The sequence below is a fragment of the Drosophila virilis genome, chromosome 3 (assembly GCF_030788295.1).
Source record: "Drosophila virilis strain 15010-1051.87 chromosome 3, Dvir_AGI_RSII-ME, whole genome shotgun sequence".
NCBI classification, from domain to species: Eukaryota; Metazoa; Arthropoda; class Insecta; order Diptera; family Drosophilidae; genus Drosophila; species Drosophila virilis.
The window spans coordinates 8713605-8728796 of NC_091545.1; the positions used below are offsets into that span (position 1 = coordinate 8713605).

A 15192-nucleotide genomic window follows, 5' to 3' on the forward strand; every position below is an offset into this window, starting at 1 on the left:
GACGAGCCGATAGCCAGCCTACGAATGATGACAATGACGCTGACTGCGCTGCCTCTGCCGCTGCCTCTGCTGTTGCTGCTGCTGCTGCTGCTGGTGGGTGGGAATGGCAGGCAAGTTCCTTGCCAGGCCGACGACGGCGACGATAACAACGCTCAACAGTTGGCACACGCCGACTTCGGAGCTGCTCGGCAATTTTGGTTGATGAAACAACGTCGCCGCCGCCGCTGCTGGTGGTCGCACCCGTGCGCCTCATGCCGCCCATTTAAAATGCGCAGCCAGTGCCGAACGCCAGCGTTAACGTCAGCGTCAGCGTTGACTGTGGCAGAAAAAGCGTGTGCGGTCGCAATAACTAGCCGATTTGTATACCCTATTCGCAAAAGTGAACAAAAGTATATTGGTTTTAGTAAAATTACTTAAGGGATTCGGCAAAGCCCGAAAGTAAATATGTACGGCTCAAGTTATTTTCTTTAAAGATCACACAATCCACTTCCACCCATTTTTCGACAGTTAGAAATTAAATATATTCTTAATCGATCGGAAGAAATCAAAAAAGGGGCATTAAAAATTTCCCGTTCGAGAGATGAACTTCATATGCGTATTTATTCCTGAACAGAGTAGAACAAATGCCAATCAAGCAGATATAAACCAACCTATGACCCGCATTTTTCCGCAAAGAGAAGATGAAACATGTTTCAACTGATTATTCACCAAGTTCTTGGAAAATTAGTTTAATATCGATTTTTAAACAATGAAAAGTTCACGCGTACGTTTTCCGCCCATATTCCATAGACCCGGGTGGAATTTCGCTGGCATACGTGTATTCAGTAAGTTGTTAAGCATGGAAAATAGAGAAAATTTATATCTCTCGATGAGCGCCTCCGAAAATCGACCTTACTCCAAATAAATTGAACGTTTAGCTTGTTTTAAGAGTATTGAACGTGTATTTGGCAGTCGGTAATAGTCAATAGCAATGTTAACGTACAGATACTCTATAAATATAATTGAAATCCAATTGGCTCGAGCAAAGCCCTAACAACAGCGAGAGACACACAGGCAGCTGGTGTGACTGTTGACAGCTCCCACGGGCTACTGATACGGGATGTACGGGTGGGTGCATTGTAAATTCTCGCAGTTAATCGAGTCTATCGGAGTAACAGCTATATATATAATGGGGCATAAAGGCGGGCCCAACTTGTCTAAATGCAGTCGTTAAATATCTCACATAAATATTAACTACATTCTCTGATTTCAAATAAATCAATTTGAATAGAGTATTTGGAATGCGGTGTAAGTGCCAGTTGCAGTCAGTTTTGCAGTTTGGCTTTTATAATTTGTTTTCCATTAGCTTTTGCGCCTCTCAAAAATTAACAATTAAAATGTTTTGTTTTTGCAAATCGTTCGTGAGCGCCTTTTGACTTGAGATTTTGGCACATTTAAGAATGCAATCGGCTAAATTAACAATTAATGCAAACAGTCAACAGGCACACACAAACTACTCGCAATGGTTGAGTTAAGATCAAAGAGGCGCATACGAAATGCATTCTAAATGCGATATTATCCGTAAAGCGAAACGGAAGTGAGCACCAAGACGCCGCTGCTGACAGCGACGCCGACGCCGTCGCCAGCGTTGACGTCGACGTCGACATCAGCCTCTATGTGTGTGCTTGCCCAATTTCGGGGCAATGCGGCGTATGCGCAATGTGTATTTAATTTAATGTCGATTGACACACACACATTTTCCCGGAATCAACTGTAGCCAGCGTGTTGGTCACATTTGCCAGCCTGTGGCCAATAAATTCATGAGCCGACGGATGCTGACGCAGTCCTGGACGACCCATCGACCGGCAGGGACGTCATGCAGCGCCAGGGCCATGGAAAACCACAGGCGACTATTTTTGTGCCAATTGGCTTCAGGCAAAGCACACAAAACAAAACCCAAACACGAAACACTTCGACTGTAAGTCGGACAAAGAATGTGTTTGACTAATAGATTTCGGGGCATTTGTATCCCTTGATAACCTAGTGCCGCTCGGTTAATTGTGTGTCCCGCCACCAACCTTCCGGCCCGTCCATTAAAAAAAGGCACAAAAAAGGAGGCAGAAATTCAATTCCTTATGCGAGCGTCATATTTTGTCGGCTCTTTTTGGGGGCACATAAAAATGACTTTTTTGGCAGCTTGCGTGGCTGCAGCGCAGCGGTTGAGTGACCTCTGACCCCCCCTCACACACACACACACACACAGCAAGCGACGGTTGTTTGCAAAATTAAATTCATAAATAATAACGTATTATTTGCTGGCCCTTTTCATTTACTTACGCGTCCCCATCCCGACCAGTTGGCTCCCTAAAGTGCTTGATTAATGGCTGACAGTCGAGTTGCCTCCTGTCTGGCCCAGAATTTCGTCTCTCTAATATTTGACAAGCACTTTGCACTATATTAAATCCAAGTGCAATAAGATAAAGCTTCTAATCCCGCTCAAATAAAGATATTGAGTTATTGTCTTGATATAGTACAAATTACTTTTGTAATACACCGGGCTATATATGTTAGGTAGATGCGAGATATTGGAAGAGCTGATAAGGAAACATTTCTGCTTGAATAAAAATATGATTGCTTTATGAAATCGCTGACTCACAAGCATGCACCACTCACGTGCACAATTATTTGGTCTGTAAATAAGATACAACTTGCAACATTCTCTGCTGACAAATAAACATCGCAAGAGTTTGGAGTAAAAGCTTGCAGAAGCGTTTATGCCCTAACTTTACTATTAAATTTTGAGAGAAATCGTTTATATATTAGAACTCTGGTTCTAGATATCGAGACTGACTCGAGCTATAGAAAGTAATCCCAACCTGGATCAGAACTCAACCGTATGGGCGACAATTTTCTTGATTCCGCACTTAGCTGTGCTCTACAAAGACAAACAAATAACTATATTTAAGTCAATATATCCACAGTAATACATTGTTCAGGGTCAACTTAATGTCGAGGTCAATGCAATCGATTTAATTCCTCAACTTATTTGCTTTGATTGTCACAGCGACATACCATATAATTTACGAGTCCAGAGACTGATAACACGTTAGACTTATGACTGATTGGGATAGTCCCAATCAAAAATGTATAATACAGGAAAACCATAATTCTTAAAAACATCCTATGGCTGACGTCTGTGGAAAACTTTTTCATAAGAAAGCGCTGACTTCTCGTCGTTAGATGCTGAATTTCATAGAACAAATGCGCAGATCTGTGAGCTTTGAGAAACTCTGGACTGCGCTGGGCTGGGCATTGGCTTGGTCGTCATGCATCAATGTCATCCAGCTGCAGTTGTTGTTGTTTATGCCGCGTGCATACTGTGACGTGAAACGCATGCAAACTGCAGCCGTAAATAAATTAGCAAACGGAAGCTGCAGCAACAATTGGACACATGGATGAATCGTGTCCAGGCGAAGCAGTTTGGCGGCGCATACACACATTGCTTTACATTGGCGACTATTTAGCATAACAAATAAATAAGAATTTTAATTGTATTGCGCTGCGCTGCGCTGCTGTGATACTTGGCCAGGGGGCAGGCATCTCTGAAAGGCGCGTAGCCAAAATTAAAATAAAAAGCACACAAGAAAGCATTACCAAGTTTTTAATATCAAAACATTGGGCATCATCAGCGGCATTTTAATGGCTCGATAAGTCGCTTGTCTCTTACAATTAACATTTTATCAATAGAGCCTCCCAAAGCAAAGTAATGCGCCCATTAAAGCGGGCCGGAATTAAAGCCAATTGGAATTACAAGCACGCAGTCGCAAATTGTTAAACGCGTGCAAAACCAAAACGGGCAAAATACAAACAAAAAAAAAAAAAGATGATATGGGCCCACAAAATGTAGACATAACTATAGATAAACAAAGTATATATACATATATATATATATATATATATATAAATGTATCTGTGTGAAATGCAAATGATTTAGAAGCGCGCCCAAACAAACTGGAGCTGAAAACAAAATGCCACAAATTGAAAAACACGGAGGCGACACAAATGCATTTGTAATTTTTGTTTTTGGCGCCTTTTGGCATGAGGTATATATTTTAGTATATATACATATATATCGATATATTTATGTGTGCATGTGTATTCTGCATACAATTTATGATATATATGCATTTGCTTTTAATTATAAATTTGTATATGGTTTCACACGTTTTATGCACAGTATTTAGTATCGTTAGCTTGTGACACAGAAGCTTCTTCGTTATTTAGCAAACTATTTTGGTTATTTGTTTATCTAGATAAAGACTATTGCACTATAGCTCAAAACTTTAGCTACTAAATTAACTAGCTACTTATTGTGTAAACAAATGTCAAAGCAAATTAATCGTTTGTATAAATAGACATTAAACAAATTTCCCTAAACACAAACACGGACAGACACACACGCACACACACTGCATACATGGCTGTCTGTACAAGTGTGTGTGCATGTGTGTGCGTGTGTGTGTATGGGCGAGAGTGTCGCACTAACCCCCCCGCGTACAATCACAGCACACAAATTACAATATTCTCACTTAATCATAATAAACAAATAAACGAACTAAAATTTGGCGTCGTTGCATTTTCCACATTTTGTCGCCTAGATGCGACTGCAGAAATTATAAAGCAATTGTTTATCCTCGAAATGATAAACATTATTAATATGTCGCAGTACGCGACCGTCAACAAGATGACGTGCATAGTGCACGGCCTCCATGCGATCCTTGGAGAGGCCCACCTCAATAAGCCAGCTGACAAATTCGCTGCCATAGAACACCTTGCGATAGACACGAATGCGCCATCTGTTAAGCGGATGGAGGAGAAGATAAGATAATAAATAAATGATAAGAAAGAAAAGGAATAGTCCGAACACTCACCGTCTGTCCTCGGCAATATCCTTTTTGCAGTTCTCCAAGTGATGATTGCGAAATTGCTCGCATATTTGTTTGGTTTCGGGACGCAAATTCGACCAGTGCGGCAAGCTGACGACATTGGCGCCGTACCTATAGAGCACATCGTTAATAACGGCTTTACAAATCGTATATAAATCAAGACTTACCATATTTTACGCCAGAACTTGATTAGCGGCATCAGCAGCTCGCCCGTGTCACTAATGAACACAGCCAACACAATCAGACCCTGTCCAAAGTTGAGGAACGCATCGAGGAAACTCAACTCCAGATAGATGCCCGACATGCCCTCCATAACCAACGTCCAAATGGACACGGCTAGGCCAACAAACATCGAGCAAAGCAAGATGATCAATAGGATTGTGTGCTTCAGTGTTTGATGCTCATCGGAGTCACTCGTATGCTCCAGAGGCTCCAGCCCGCTGCGCGTCTGCTCCTCATACCGTTCAATGATATTGTGGCAGCTCTGACGCGAGGTGCTCGGACCGCAGTTGTACGAGCTGCTGCACATGTGGCTGCAACCAAACGAGAGAAAAGAGAACATCAAACAACTGACTCGGTATTAAAACAAACTCTAAGCTTACGTTTCAGTTGCTGGCGCACTATCTATTTTATCCAAATCCTTCATAACGTTGCGTTGTCTGCTGCGATTCAACAGATCCTCTATGTCCATAACGACAGTAGATGTTGTTGTGGGCGTGGTCACCGTTGAAGTGGAACAACACGTGCCGTTGCCCGAATTGCAGCCACCGTTGACAATGTTCTCCGGCACAACTGTCGTGGTTATCATCTCATCATCATCGGACGAGGAGGAGTAGGAAGTCGTGCGCACGCTCTGCCTGAGCGAGGCACGATCCGTGTTGGCTAACAAATTGGCCGTTGAAACAGTCGAGTGCAAATCGGATGCTAGAAATTAATGATAAATTAACTTGTGTGAGCGCAAGAAAAAAGCAGGCTGCATACCCGAATCCGGATTGGATAACTCACGCGAAAAGGTCAGGTATTTTTCGTAGCGCTTCTTGTAGCGTTGATGCAGCACGAGGCAGCCCACGGTAACTGTAAAAGCAATTAGATTAGATTTTGAACAACCAGCGAAAACTTGGGTTCTGCCAAATTTGTATTCAGATTGAAAACTTTGGGTGCATCATTGTAAGCTTGCCACACGTCAGGCCGCATGTCAAGCTGTCATAACGCGTCAAATTCTTGATTTTCATCATCAGATTATTATTTGAGTTAAACAAAGCAGAGTAAATACGCACCGATGAAGCACATGACGAGCAGAAAAACTGCAATGGCCGCCTGAGCATTGCCGTATTGAAAGCTGGGATTTTGTTTCTCGCTGGGCATGGATTTCGAGTCGAAGGCAATCAGCAGGCCGGAGATGAGCGCCGGCACACCCCAGGCAAAGACCAGCTAAGCAGATAACAATTAGTTAATAAATGTTGATTGTTTGTTAAATTCAAAGACATTTACCATGTAGGGCCACAGCTTTAGCACAAAGCACAGGCTGCGGCACTGCAGGAAGAGCAGCGTTATGGCCAGAAGCGCCGTCCACAGACGCGAGCTGTAGGTGCCAATGTTGAACAGAAAGAATTGCAGGTACAGAGGCCAGCGCTCCACATGGTCCAGCTTTGACCAGAGTATGACGCCAATGCAGCACATTAGCTGGTGAAAAGAAAACTTGTTTTAAATACGTTCCATTAGGATGGCATTGAGAGGCCTTACCTGGGACAACACCAGACAGGCTGTAATGCGCTGCGGCATGCGCTTAAAGCGTTTGGTCACAATCAACAGCGTCAGCATCCAGCAGCAGGCTGCCGCGCCCGCAACGCTTATGTCAAAGGAGAACGCGTCCAGCTCGTGCAAATAGTCCAAGGGCTTCAAATTGGTCAACGATATCATTTTAGCGGATATGAACATAAGCGGCGCCGAGATAAACGTGCACAAAACCATGCTGCGAGCAATCTATAAAATATATATAACAAATTAATTTGCTATTCTTGAGTTATTCAGGTTTAAATGCTGCTCACCAGTTCCACTTCCACGTTGTACTGCGTGGCAATGACAAAGGCGCCGGGCGCCGCCGGAAAAGTGCCATAGAGAAAACCAAAGGTGCTCAGCTCCGTGGTGTCATTGAAGTTGGCGCCAGCCTGTATAATGTTGACAGTCTGGCGACAGACCAGCGGCAGCACCAAGCTATAAACAGACAGTTGTTGATTATGTCAAGTACATATGTTGTTTTGTTTGCAACTTACATTTTGACCAGGATGAGCACGCTGGGCAACAGCAGGCCCATGCCCATGGTTTTGCGTTCTGCGCCCGTGCCGCCGCCAACAATCTTGAGGCCGAGCAGAAAGAGCGCCGTGGCCGAGAAGCTCTGGCCAAAGACGCGCAGCACACTGGCCACCATCTCGGGCAGACCCTTGGGAAACAGAAAGCCAGCTCCAACACCGAGCAGTGTCATCAGCAGCAGGGGATTGAAGAACAGCGACTTGATCGTGTTCCAAACGAGTATTGTATGCTCGCCGAGGCAACGACGCTGCTTGCTCAGCTGCTCGGCGGGGCAGGTTTCCGGGCAGAGTGGCGGATTGCGGCTGACCTCCTCCTTGTTTTTGATGATCTTGCTAATCTCCATGAGCACCAAGCCAATGGGATTGAGTATGGCCAACGAAATGGGCGCCATCAGATACAAATACGAGGCATACTCCGGATGCACATCCTTATAGAGAGCCATAACTAAAAACAACACGAACGGGTTTAATTGTGAACAACAATAACCAGGATGCGGCTTACCTATGGGATAGCCAATGGCAAAGTCGTTGCTCTGCGTGCAGAAAATGGCCATCAGGCCGGCGCGGGCATAGTTCAGGGGTCGTGCCACCAGCAGGCAAATGATGAGCACGGCAAAGAAGACAATCGCCTTAGAGATGAGCATGGCCAGCATAAAGGTCCAGTTGACGGCGCGCCAATTGAGCTCCACCAGCGACAGAAATATGAGCGAGGGCAAAGCAAAGGTGCCCACAAACGTGGCCAATCCCTTAGTTTCCGCATTGCTGATTATCTTAAATCGACCGGCTACATAGCTGCAAAGTGAAAGATAAACCAGATAAATATTTAGCTTGTTATTTCATTGCGTTTGTGGGACACACCCCTTCACTGCGTCTGACTGCAATGTGCGTGCATTTAAATATATATATTTTTTATATGCGGAACTTTCAACAAATTGCAGTTAAGCGTTGACATGCAACAATAGCAACAACACGTGATCTTGTCACAACAAAAGTTTTTAATAACCATAATATTAAAATAAAAAACCTAACAACCAGTTTTTGCATTTCAAAATCTTGTTATTGTTGCGTTTGTGCTTTTTCCGCCCAATATTCAAAAATCAATATGCAACAGCCTCCCCGGCTAACTGGAGTACTTCCCCCCAAAACCAAATAAAAAATAAAAAAAACCTGACCTCAGCAAAACAACAACGTTTGATGGACGATTTATGAGAGACCCTCACGTACTTATCTTGTCTGGTTTATTTCATTTTTTGGTGTGAAGCACAGAAAGTTCTGTTTTTATTTTTTATTTTTATAAACTGCGCAACTTTATGTACTTTACTGAATCACCGAGCAGTCGAGACAACAAAAAAAAAACAGGGTATATTGTAGTGGTAACAGGCAGGTACGGGCATTTCCGACAGCTGAGTCGATTAAGCCCGTCAAACTGACGAGACTTCCTGATTTTAGGTATTAAAAACATATTTTAAGCCCAACTTTAAGGCCTGGTACTTTTACAACGATCAGATAGTGAACAAAGATTTTCCGAAGTGTGAGGGTTTGAGATAAGAAAAAGTGTGTGCATTTGTGAGATGAGATGAATATGAGAGATGAATATGGGAGATTTACAATTAAGACAGTCTTGGTTCTTGTATAGAAATAGTTCACTTTTTGGATACCTTCAAGGCCAAGCCTTGCGCTTAGTCTATCATTTGTCTAGAAAATTGCATATAGATCGGACTATAAATACCGAAGTTAATCAGGATTGCATTTCTGAAAGCCAACAGACATAAAATGTGTTATTTTTATACCCTAAGCCCATTAAAAATGGATTAGAAGGGTATATTGTATGTATGTAACAGGCTGAACGAAGAATCGCCATAAATATATTCTTAATCCGCATCAATAGTTTCATTTAGCTTCTATAATAGTATAAGCTCATTTTCATTTTGTAGAAGATTTAGGGTATCTCCTAGTCGAGCACTCAAATTGTAGTACATAATACAAGTACTACTTGAGCAAACTAGTTTTATATACGAGACACATCTTATCAAGATCGCGCTGCTATTTTATATAGATCTATATAATGAATCGATTGGAAAATGAGTGTTTTTCTATGGCAAAATATTTTATTTTCCGGCAAATGGTCGCAAGGGTATTAAAGCTTCGGTGTGTTGCTGATAGCTTTTTCTAGCTTGTTTTGTTTAATTTTAGCAACTTGTGTTTTTATAGATATGATCCAGCTATTAATTGAACTGCTGCTCTGTGCCAATTTCTGGATGTTGCAGCGAGAGCTTCACGTGTTTGAAACAACTTTTGAGAATGTGTCACAACAGTTGTTGTGCGTAGTTTGTTTTTGTTTGTCGCCGTGTGGGCTGATAACAAGCGAACAACTGTATCTGTTGTACAAACAAGCATGAAACACAATTAGACAATGGTCGAAATTCGTATACTCTTTAATTAGGCGAGATTTTGCTACAGTCAACTAATTTCAATCGACAATTGTCTCGGACCGAGAGCATGTGATGAGGGGCATGTCACGTGCCTGGTCAATAGGTTGCAGTCAGACCCAGAGATTGCTCCACATCTACATATATATATATATATATATATTAATATATAGACGCGTGTGGCAGGCCCGTAAAAAACACACAGCTGTGCAGATTAAATTGTTTGTTGTTTTCAGCTGCTATGCAAAATGTGCTTGGGTTATTTCCCAGACTCAATGTCGGAATGTGTTTAACATTTTATTAAGTTATTTGTGCCAATTGCTGGATGAGTAAAGGCACATTTGTTAGCCAGTCACAGTTAGCCCTTACATAATTACAATAAAAGTTATGCAGTTCTTTTTAATTGGATTAGACAACGAATTAAAACACTGCATGTAACTTTAATTGCAATCAAAATATCATTTTAATTCACGTTTGCCGTTCTCGCAACCGAACAGAACAACAGAGCATTGGCTTGGCAAAATAAATGATTGTTATTTAATTGCTCGATGGAACAGTTACGCAAATGGCAACTGAAATTGTTTATAAGACAGCAGCGCGTTGCATCTATCAGCATTTAAAACAGCTGAGCATGCATTTAAGCAAAAAGGAAAAAAAATACTTACATGAACTAATGTAAATATAATCATAAGCACAGTCAGCACCCAAACAGGCGTCTAATTGCTTTTGTAATTAGTTTAAAGTGGCAAATGGTTGAATTCAAATGTTTAACAAACTATTTTAAACAGTTCTGGACATATACTATTTTCAATAATAAGCCTTTAAATATAAGTCATCGATTCTAATTCTTTTTTAACTTTAACCAGTTTCAATCTTCATCTTAGTTCTCAAACAAACTAAACTAAACTCAGCAGCAAATCTTCTACAAACATTACTCTTATCTGTCTAGGAAATTTCTTTCTTTTTACCTTATCTATCTATTTATATTATTCTTTATAGTCAATATATAACATCACAAAATAGTGCCTTAAGCAAATAAGTTGTCTAGCGGAAATCAATTTTAATATTCAATTGGTTTCATTTCGTTTTTGTTAGTGCTTTTACAAGATCAGTGTTGAAAAACGCTACAAAAAATAATCTAACAGTGCGTTCTTTATATTTAAATTTGTAGCAGACATCCCGTTATTTCCCTAGATCAGCTCTGTCTTTCACAAAATCGGTGTTGGCAAACGCTTCAATAAACAAATCAAGCAAATTACAAAACCAGTTTTGTTTAAGCGCTTGAAATCATATATAATATTTTAGGATATATCTGTTTTCATGTGGCCAGAGTTGAAAAACGCTTTAAAAAATTCCCAAAGAGCCCAAACGAGACCAAACGCAATATTTCAATTGTAGTGTAAAATATATTTTAGAAAAATATCTATTTTTTCACAAAAAGCTTTAAGAAAGATTTAAACATTCATGAATACATTCGAATGTTTGCATTAATTGAATTGTTATCTGGCATAACTTCTGAATATTTTTCTCCTTACACAAGGTCAGTATTGAAAGGCACAGAAAGTTATCGCTATAAAGCTTTTAAAGAGACGATTACAGTCGCAATATTTAAATTCTTATCTTAGGATAATATCTGGCCCTTCACAGAGCCAGTATTGTTAAGCGTTGCAAAAGGGAATAAATCAGACAAGAAACCGAACACAATATTTAAAATTCTATCAGTTGTCTTTTCGAGTTATCACTGTATTCATGTACATATATTTCAACAAATATATGCATGTATATATACATACGTAATTGCATTGTCAGTCGATTGTCGATTACATAATTGTTAGACATTGCATCAATCGAAGTTGATCGATTTTGTTTACTGGCAACGTTGCAAGGTCAATTGTAATTGTTTAAATGTGTGTGTTCGTGTGTGTGTGTGTGTGTGTTGTTTATATTTTTATCACACTCTCTTAACGTTTAACTTTCGCTTATTGTAATTACTAATTAAGCGCGAATATTTCGCAATAGCCTTTAGTGTAGCATGGAAATTGCGCTAGTATTAAGGTTTTTTTTTTCGATATTGTTGTTTGTTGTTGTTTTGTGCATTTTAATTGTTGTTTATTTGCATAATTTTATTTGATTTTAGACTGGCATTTAAAAGTTGACAGCAATTTTAACGCTTCACGCTTGCCTGGGCGCAAAAATTGCTGACGATTTATGGCCCAGATTTGAGGCAATTAATAGGCAAACACTTGATAAAAAAAACGTGGGTGACATTAAATTGCGGCTGTTAAAAAAAAAAGTAGCCAACAAAAGTTCTAATATTAACTTGGCATGTGATAGAAACGCAAAACTCTCAAAATAGCTGACTCATTGTTGCACTATGCAACGGAAGGGAATAACCATGCAATGTGCCAACGACCTGTATGACTAAGGGGTAAATGTAATGCATAAATGAAAACATGGCCAACAAAAAATCCCACATATTTTATGAATTTTTATTATAAAGATTACCAAGCAGAAATTGCACAAGTAAAAAGCCACGACAAAAATTCGAGAATAAAATCCTCAAAAATGCATAGTGATCGGACTCTAAGCACCGAGCTTAAGCAAGAGCAAATTTCCCATGCATAGCTTGCGGCCTACGGCAAGAGAAAGTACAGTTGCGTGCGTGCGTGTGTGTGTCTAGCTGAATGTTGGCATGCTTTTATCGCCAGCTCAGCACTGGGTATCTGCCAGTCGTGCTTGCGCCAATAGAACACTCTTGTTAAATACACTTGTTTTGTGAATGCTCAAAATATCTCTTTTTGCTGCACATTGCTCATGAATCAAGGAAATTCAAAATCGGCATCAATTAGCACTCTAAACCGGTCATTGAACGAGCGCGTGACAAATAAACAATGACAAACGACAAACCAAAGCCAAAAACTAACAAGAAGCGAGAGCACAAAACCTGATAACGAACAGGAACAAAGCCCCCCCTACACACACACACACACACAGATGTCAGTCATAGGTCAAGGTGCAAAGCGTGAACTCGCTTCATATAGAAATCGATGCGTGGGCGGCATGCGCAAGGCCTTGACTTACCCGCATATGATTATGCCAAAGCACTGCACCAGAGCCGGGTAGAAATTGTCCATGGAGACGCTGCCATCCTCGACGCGTGGCGTTGCGGCGCTGCTGCTGCTGCTGCTGCTGCTGACGACGACAGCGGCCTCTGTGACCGCCTTTGCGGCGGCGGCAGCGCTGTCGCGCAGAGATTTATAGTACATGGAGCTGTCCATATTGTTTTAGCGAACTTCTTCAAACGCTTGCAACAAGCTGCAGCATGGTTGTATGCTGGAGAGGGGCGTGGGGGAGTGGGGGCGTGGCGTGGGTGTCACTTGAACAGCTGACGCGCAGCGGCTATGACGTCAATGGGACGCGCACGTACGACGTCGACGCTGGTCGGCTGTGCAAATATTGAATTTTCGCGAATTTTAATGAATGCCGTCACACAGACACACACACACACACTTCAGCATGGCAGACAATTATTTAATTACGCACTTTACGGCGCTGCTGTGCTCTATGTATATTTTTTTTTGTTAGAATTGCAACTTTCATTTCATCAGCGTTTCAAATATGAAAAATCAAATTCATTTTTCTTTTGCTCTCTACTGCAGCTGAAGCATTTTCATTGCATTTTTCACTTGACGCGCTGCGCACAAACTTAGCTCCAAATAAATATTGCTGGATGCTGCAACAATCTGCCTGCTTTTATAGTAGAGTTGTCTTTCAATCAGTTCGAATGAACAAGCAAAAAGAACCTGTTCGCCGATTCGCGCTCATTCGGTTCGTTGAATTAATTTGGTTTGTTACAGCTAAGCTGTCATGTTTTTGTGTTTCCTTAATCTTAGTTTAGTCAAATCCAGTCACATGTCAGCAAAACAAAGTCGCTTTCGCTCTTTGTAAATAAAAATAAACTATTGAGCGTGTGCGTTCAATTGAACTAAAATGCACAACACTATTTAATAGTTTATGCATTTTCCTAGAGATGGCGAACAGTTGAGCACTTGCGATGTTTGCTAATCGATTTTCAGTATATGTATATTTTATTTATATCAAGTGCTTACACATTTTATTGCTAATATGTGCTTATATTTTTCAAATATATTATAAGAGACAACATAACGTAAATATATACGTAGCAGCTCTTAAATATATTATATATATAATATGCGATTAGTATGAGTTGCGTGCCAGGGCTGACAAGCACATTCGATATTTTTGCTGTATACGATATTTGTGTTGGCTATCGATAACAATTTACTGCTCAGATGTTTACAACTTAAGCAAGAAGCAGAAAATTAGTCATCAAACAAAATTCGCGTAAAATTGTTCAAGTTTTTGTTAAATACAATCGCAAAGCACAAAATGAACCGACTTTTTGGACGTGGCAAGCCCAAGGAGCCCGGACCAAGTCTAAATGACTGCATTTCAGGCGTAAGTAGAACTGTGAATCCCCAAAAGTCGTTCAACTCTATGAATATATCCATTGCAGGTGGACGCGAGGGCCGCAAATATTGAGGAGAAGATTGCGAAGCTGGAGACAGAACTGCGTAAATATCGCGAACAAATGAGCAAAATGCGCGAATCTCCAGCGAAAAACTCAGTCAAACAAAGGGCGCTGCGTGTGCTCAAACAAAAGAAGGCGTAACTGTTATCAATACCAAGCCAGGGCCAAATATTTATTGCGTCTTATTGCAGCTATGAGCAACAAGCCGAATCTCTGCGCAATCAGTCCTTCAACATGGAGCAGGCCAACTATGCCGCCCAATCGCTCAAGGATACTCAAGCCACGGTGGCCGCCATGAAGGATGGAGTCAAACAAATGAAAACGGAATACAAAAAAATCAATATCGATCAGATCGAAGTACGTTTCCTCACTGTGTTTACATGCTAAAGGCTTATCACGCTCGGTTATCTATGCAGGACATACAAGACGACATGGCCGACATGTTGGAGCAGGCCGATGAGGTGCAGGAGGCGCTGGGCCGCACCTACGGCATGCCCGAGGTGGATGATGACGATCTGCAGGCCGAGCTGGATGCATTGGGCGATGAAATGGCCCTGGACGATGATTCCAGCTACTTGGACGATGTTGTTAAGGCGCCCGAAGCGCCAGACAGAGAGCCAGGCGCCGACAGTGTTAAGCCCGGAAAGGTAGCAGCATGCAAATACAATTAAACAATTATAATACAAATCGAATGCCATTTGCAGAGCACCATTGAAACGGATGAGTTTGGCCTGCCAAAGATACCGACCTCTTTGAAGACGACATAGATACCCTCACCCATATATATATATATATATATATGTGCATATTCATATTAAATCCAAAAATGAAAGCCACGCCAGGCACGCTTTTGTTTCCATGCAAAGAAAAAAAAAAAAAAAAAAGCCGTTTAAGTTTATTCACACCATGCTTTTTATATTTTGTATGCATTTTCGTTATGTTCTGAAGCAGGCCTATTAAAAGGTTTTGTACACTGA

At 41.2% G+C, this 15192-nt stretch overlaps 2 protein-coding genes across 3 annotated transcripts; one reads left to right on the forward strand and one right to left on the reverse strand.

Annotated features, from left to right (window-relative positions):
• Positions 1–4050: 4050 nt before the first annotated feature.
• Positions 4051–13423, reverse strand: anchor (integral membrane protein GPR155 homolog anchor). Of its 2 annotated transcripts, none has more exons than XM_002046783.4 (12): positions 12745–13423; positions 7737–8026; positions 7199–7679; positions 6974–7139; positions 6669–6908; positions 6417–6608; positions 6203–6356; positions 5931–5999; positions 5528–5849; positions 5093–5458; positions 4911–5036; positions 4051–4835 (listed from the first exon to the last, which is right to left on the reverse strand). In XM_002046783.4, exons 1-12 carry the CDS (start codon positions 12939–12941, stop codon positions 4634–4636), a joined length of 2805 nt encoding a protein of 934 aa, XP_002046819.1. In that variant the 5' UTR covers positions 12942–13423; the 3' UTR covers positions 4051–4633. The 2 variants fall into 2 exon arrangements, with proteins under 2 accessions (XP_002046819.1, XP_015030856.1); XM_015175370.3 differs by having other exon boundaries at positions 4052–4835; positions 5907–5999.
• A 556-nt stretch (positions 13424–13979) lies between these two features.
• Vps60 (vacuolar protein sorting 60) lies at positions 13980–15192 on the forward strand. The gene is made up of 5 exons (XM_002046784.4): positions 13980–14142; positions 14201–14352; positions 14407–14572; positions 14632–14862; positions 14920–15192. The coding sequence occupies exons 1-5, from the start codon at positions 14074–14076 to the stop codon at positions 14980–14982; spliced, it is 681 nt and encodes a 226-aa protein (XP_002046820.1). The 5' UTR covers positions 13980–14073; the 3' UTR covers positions 14983–15192.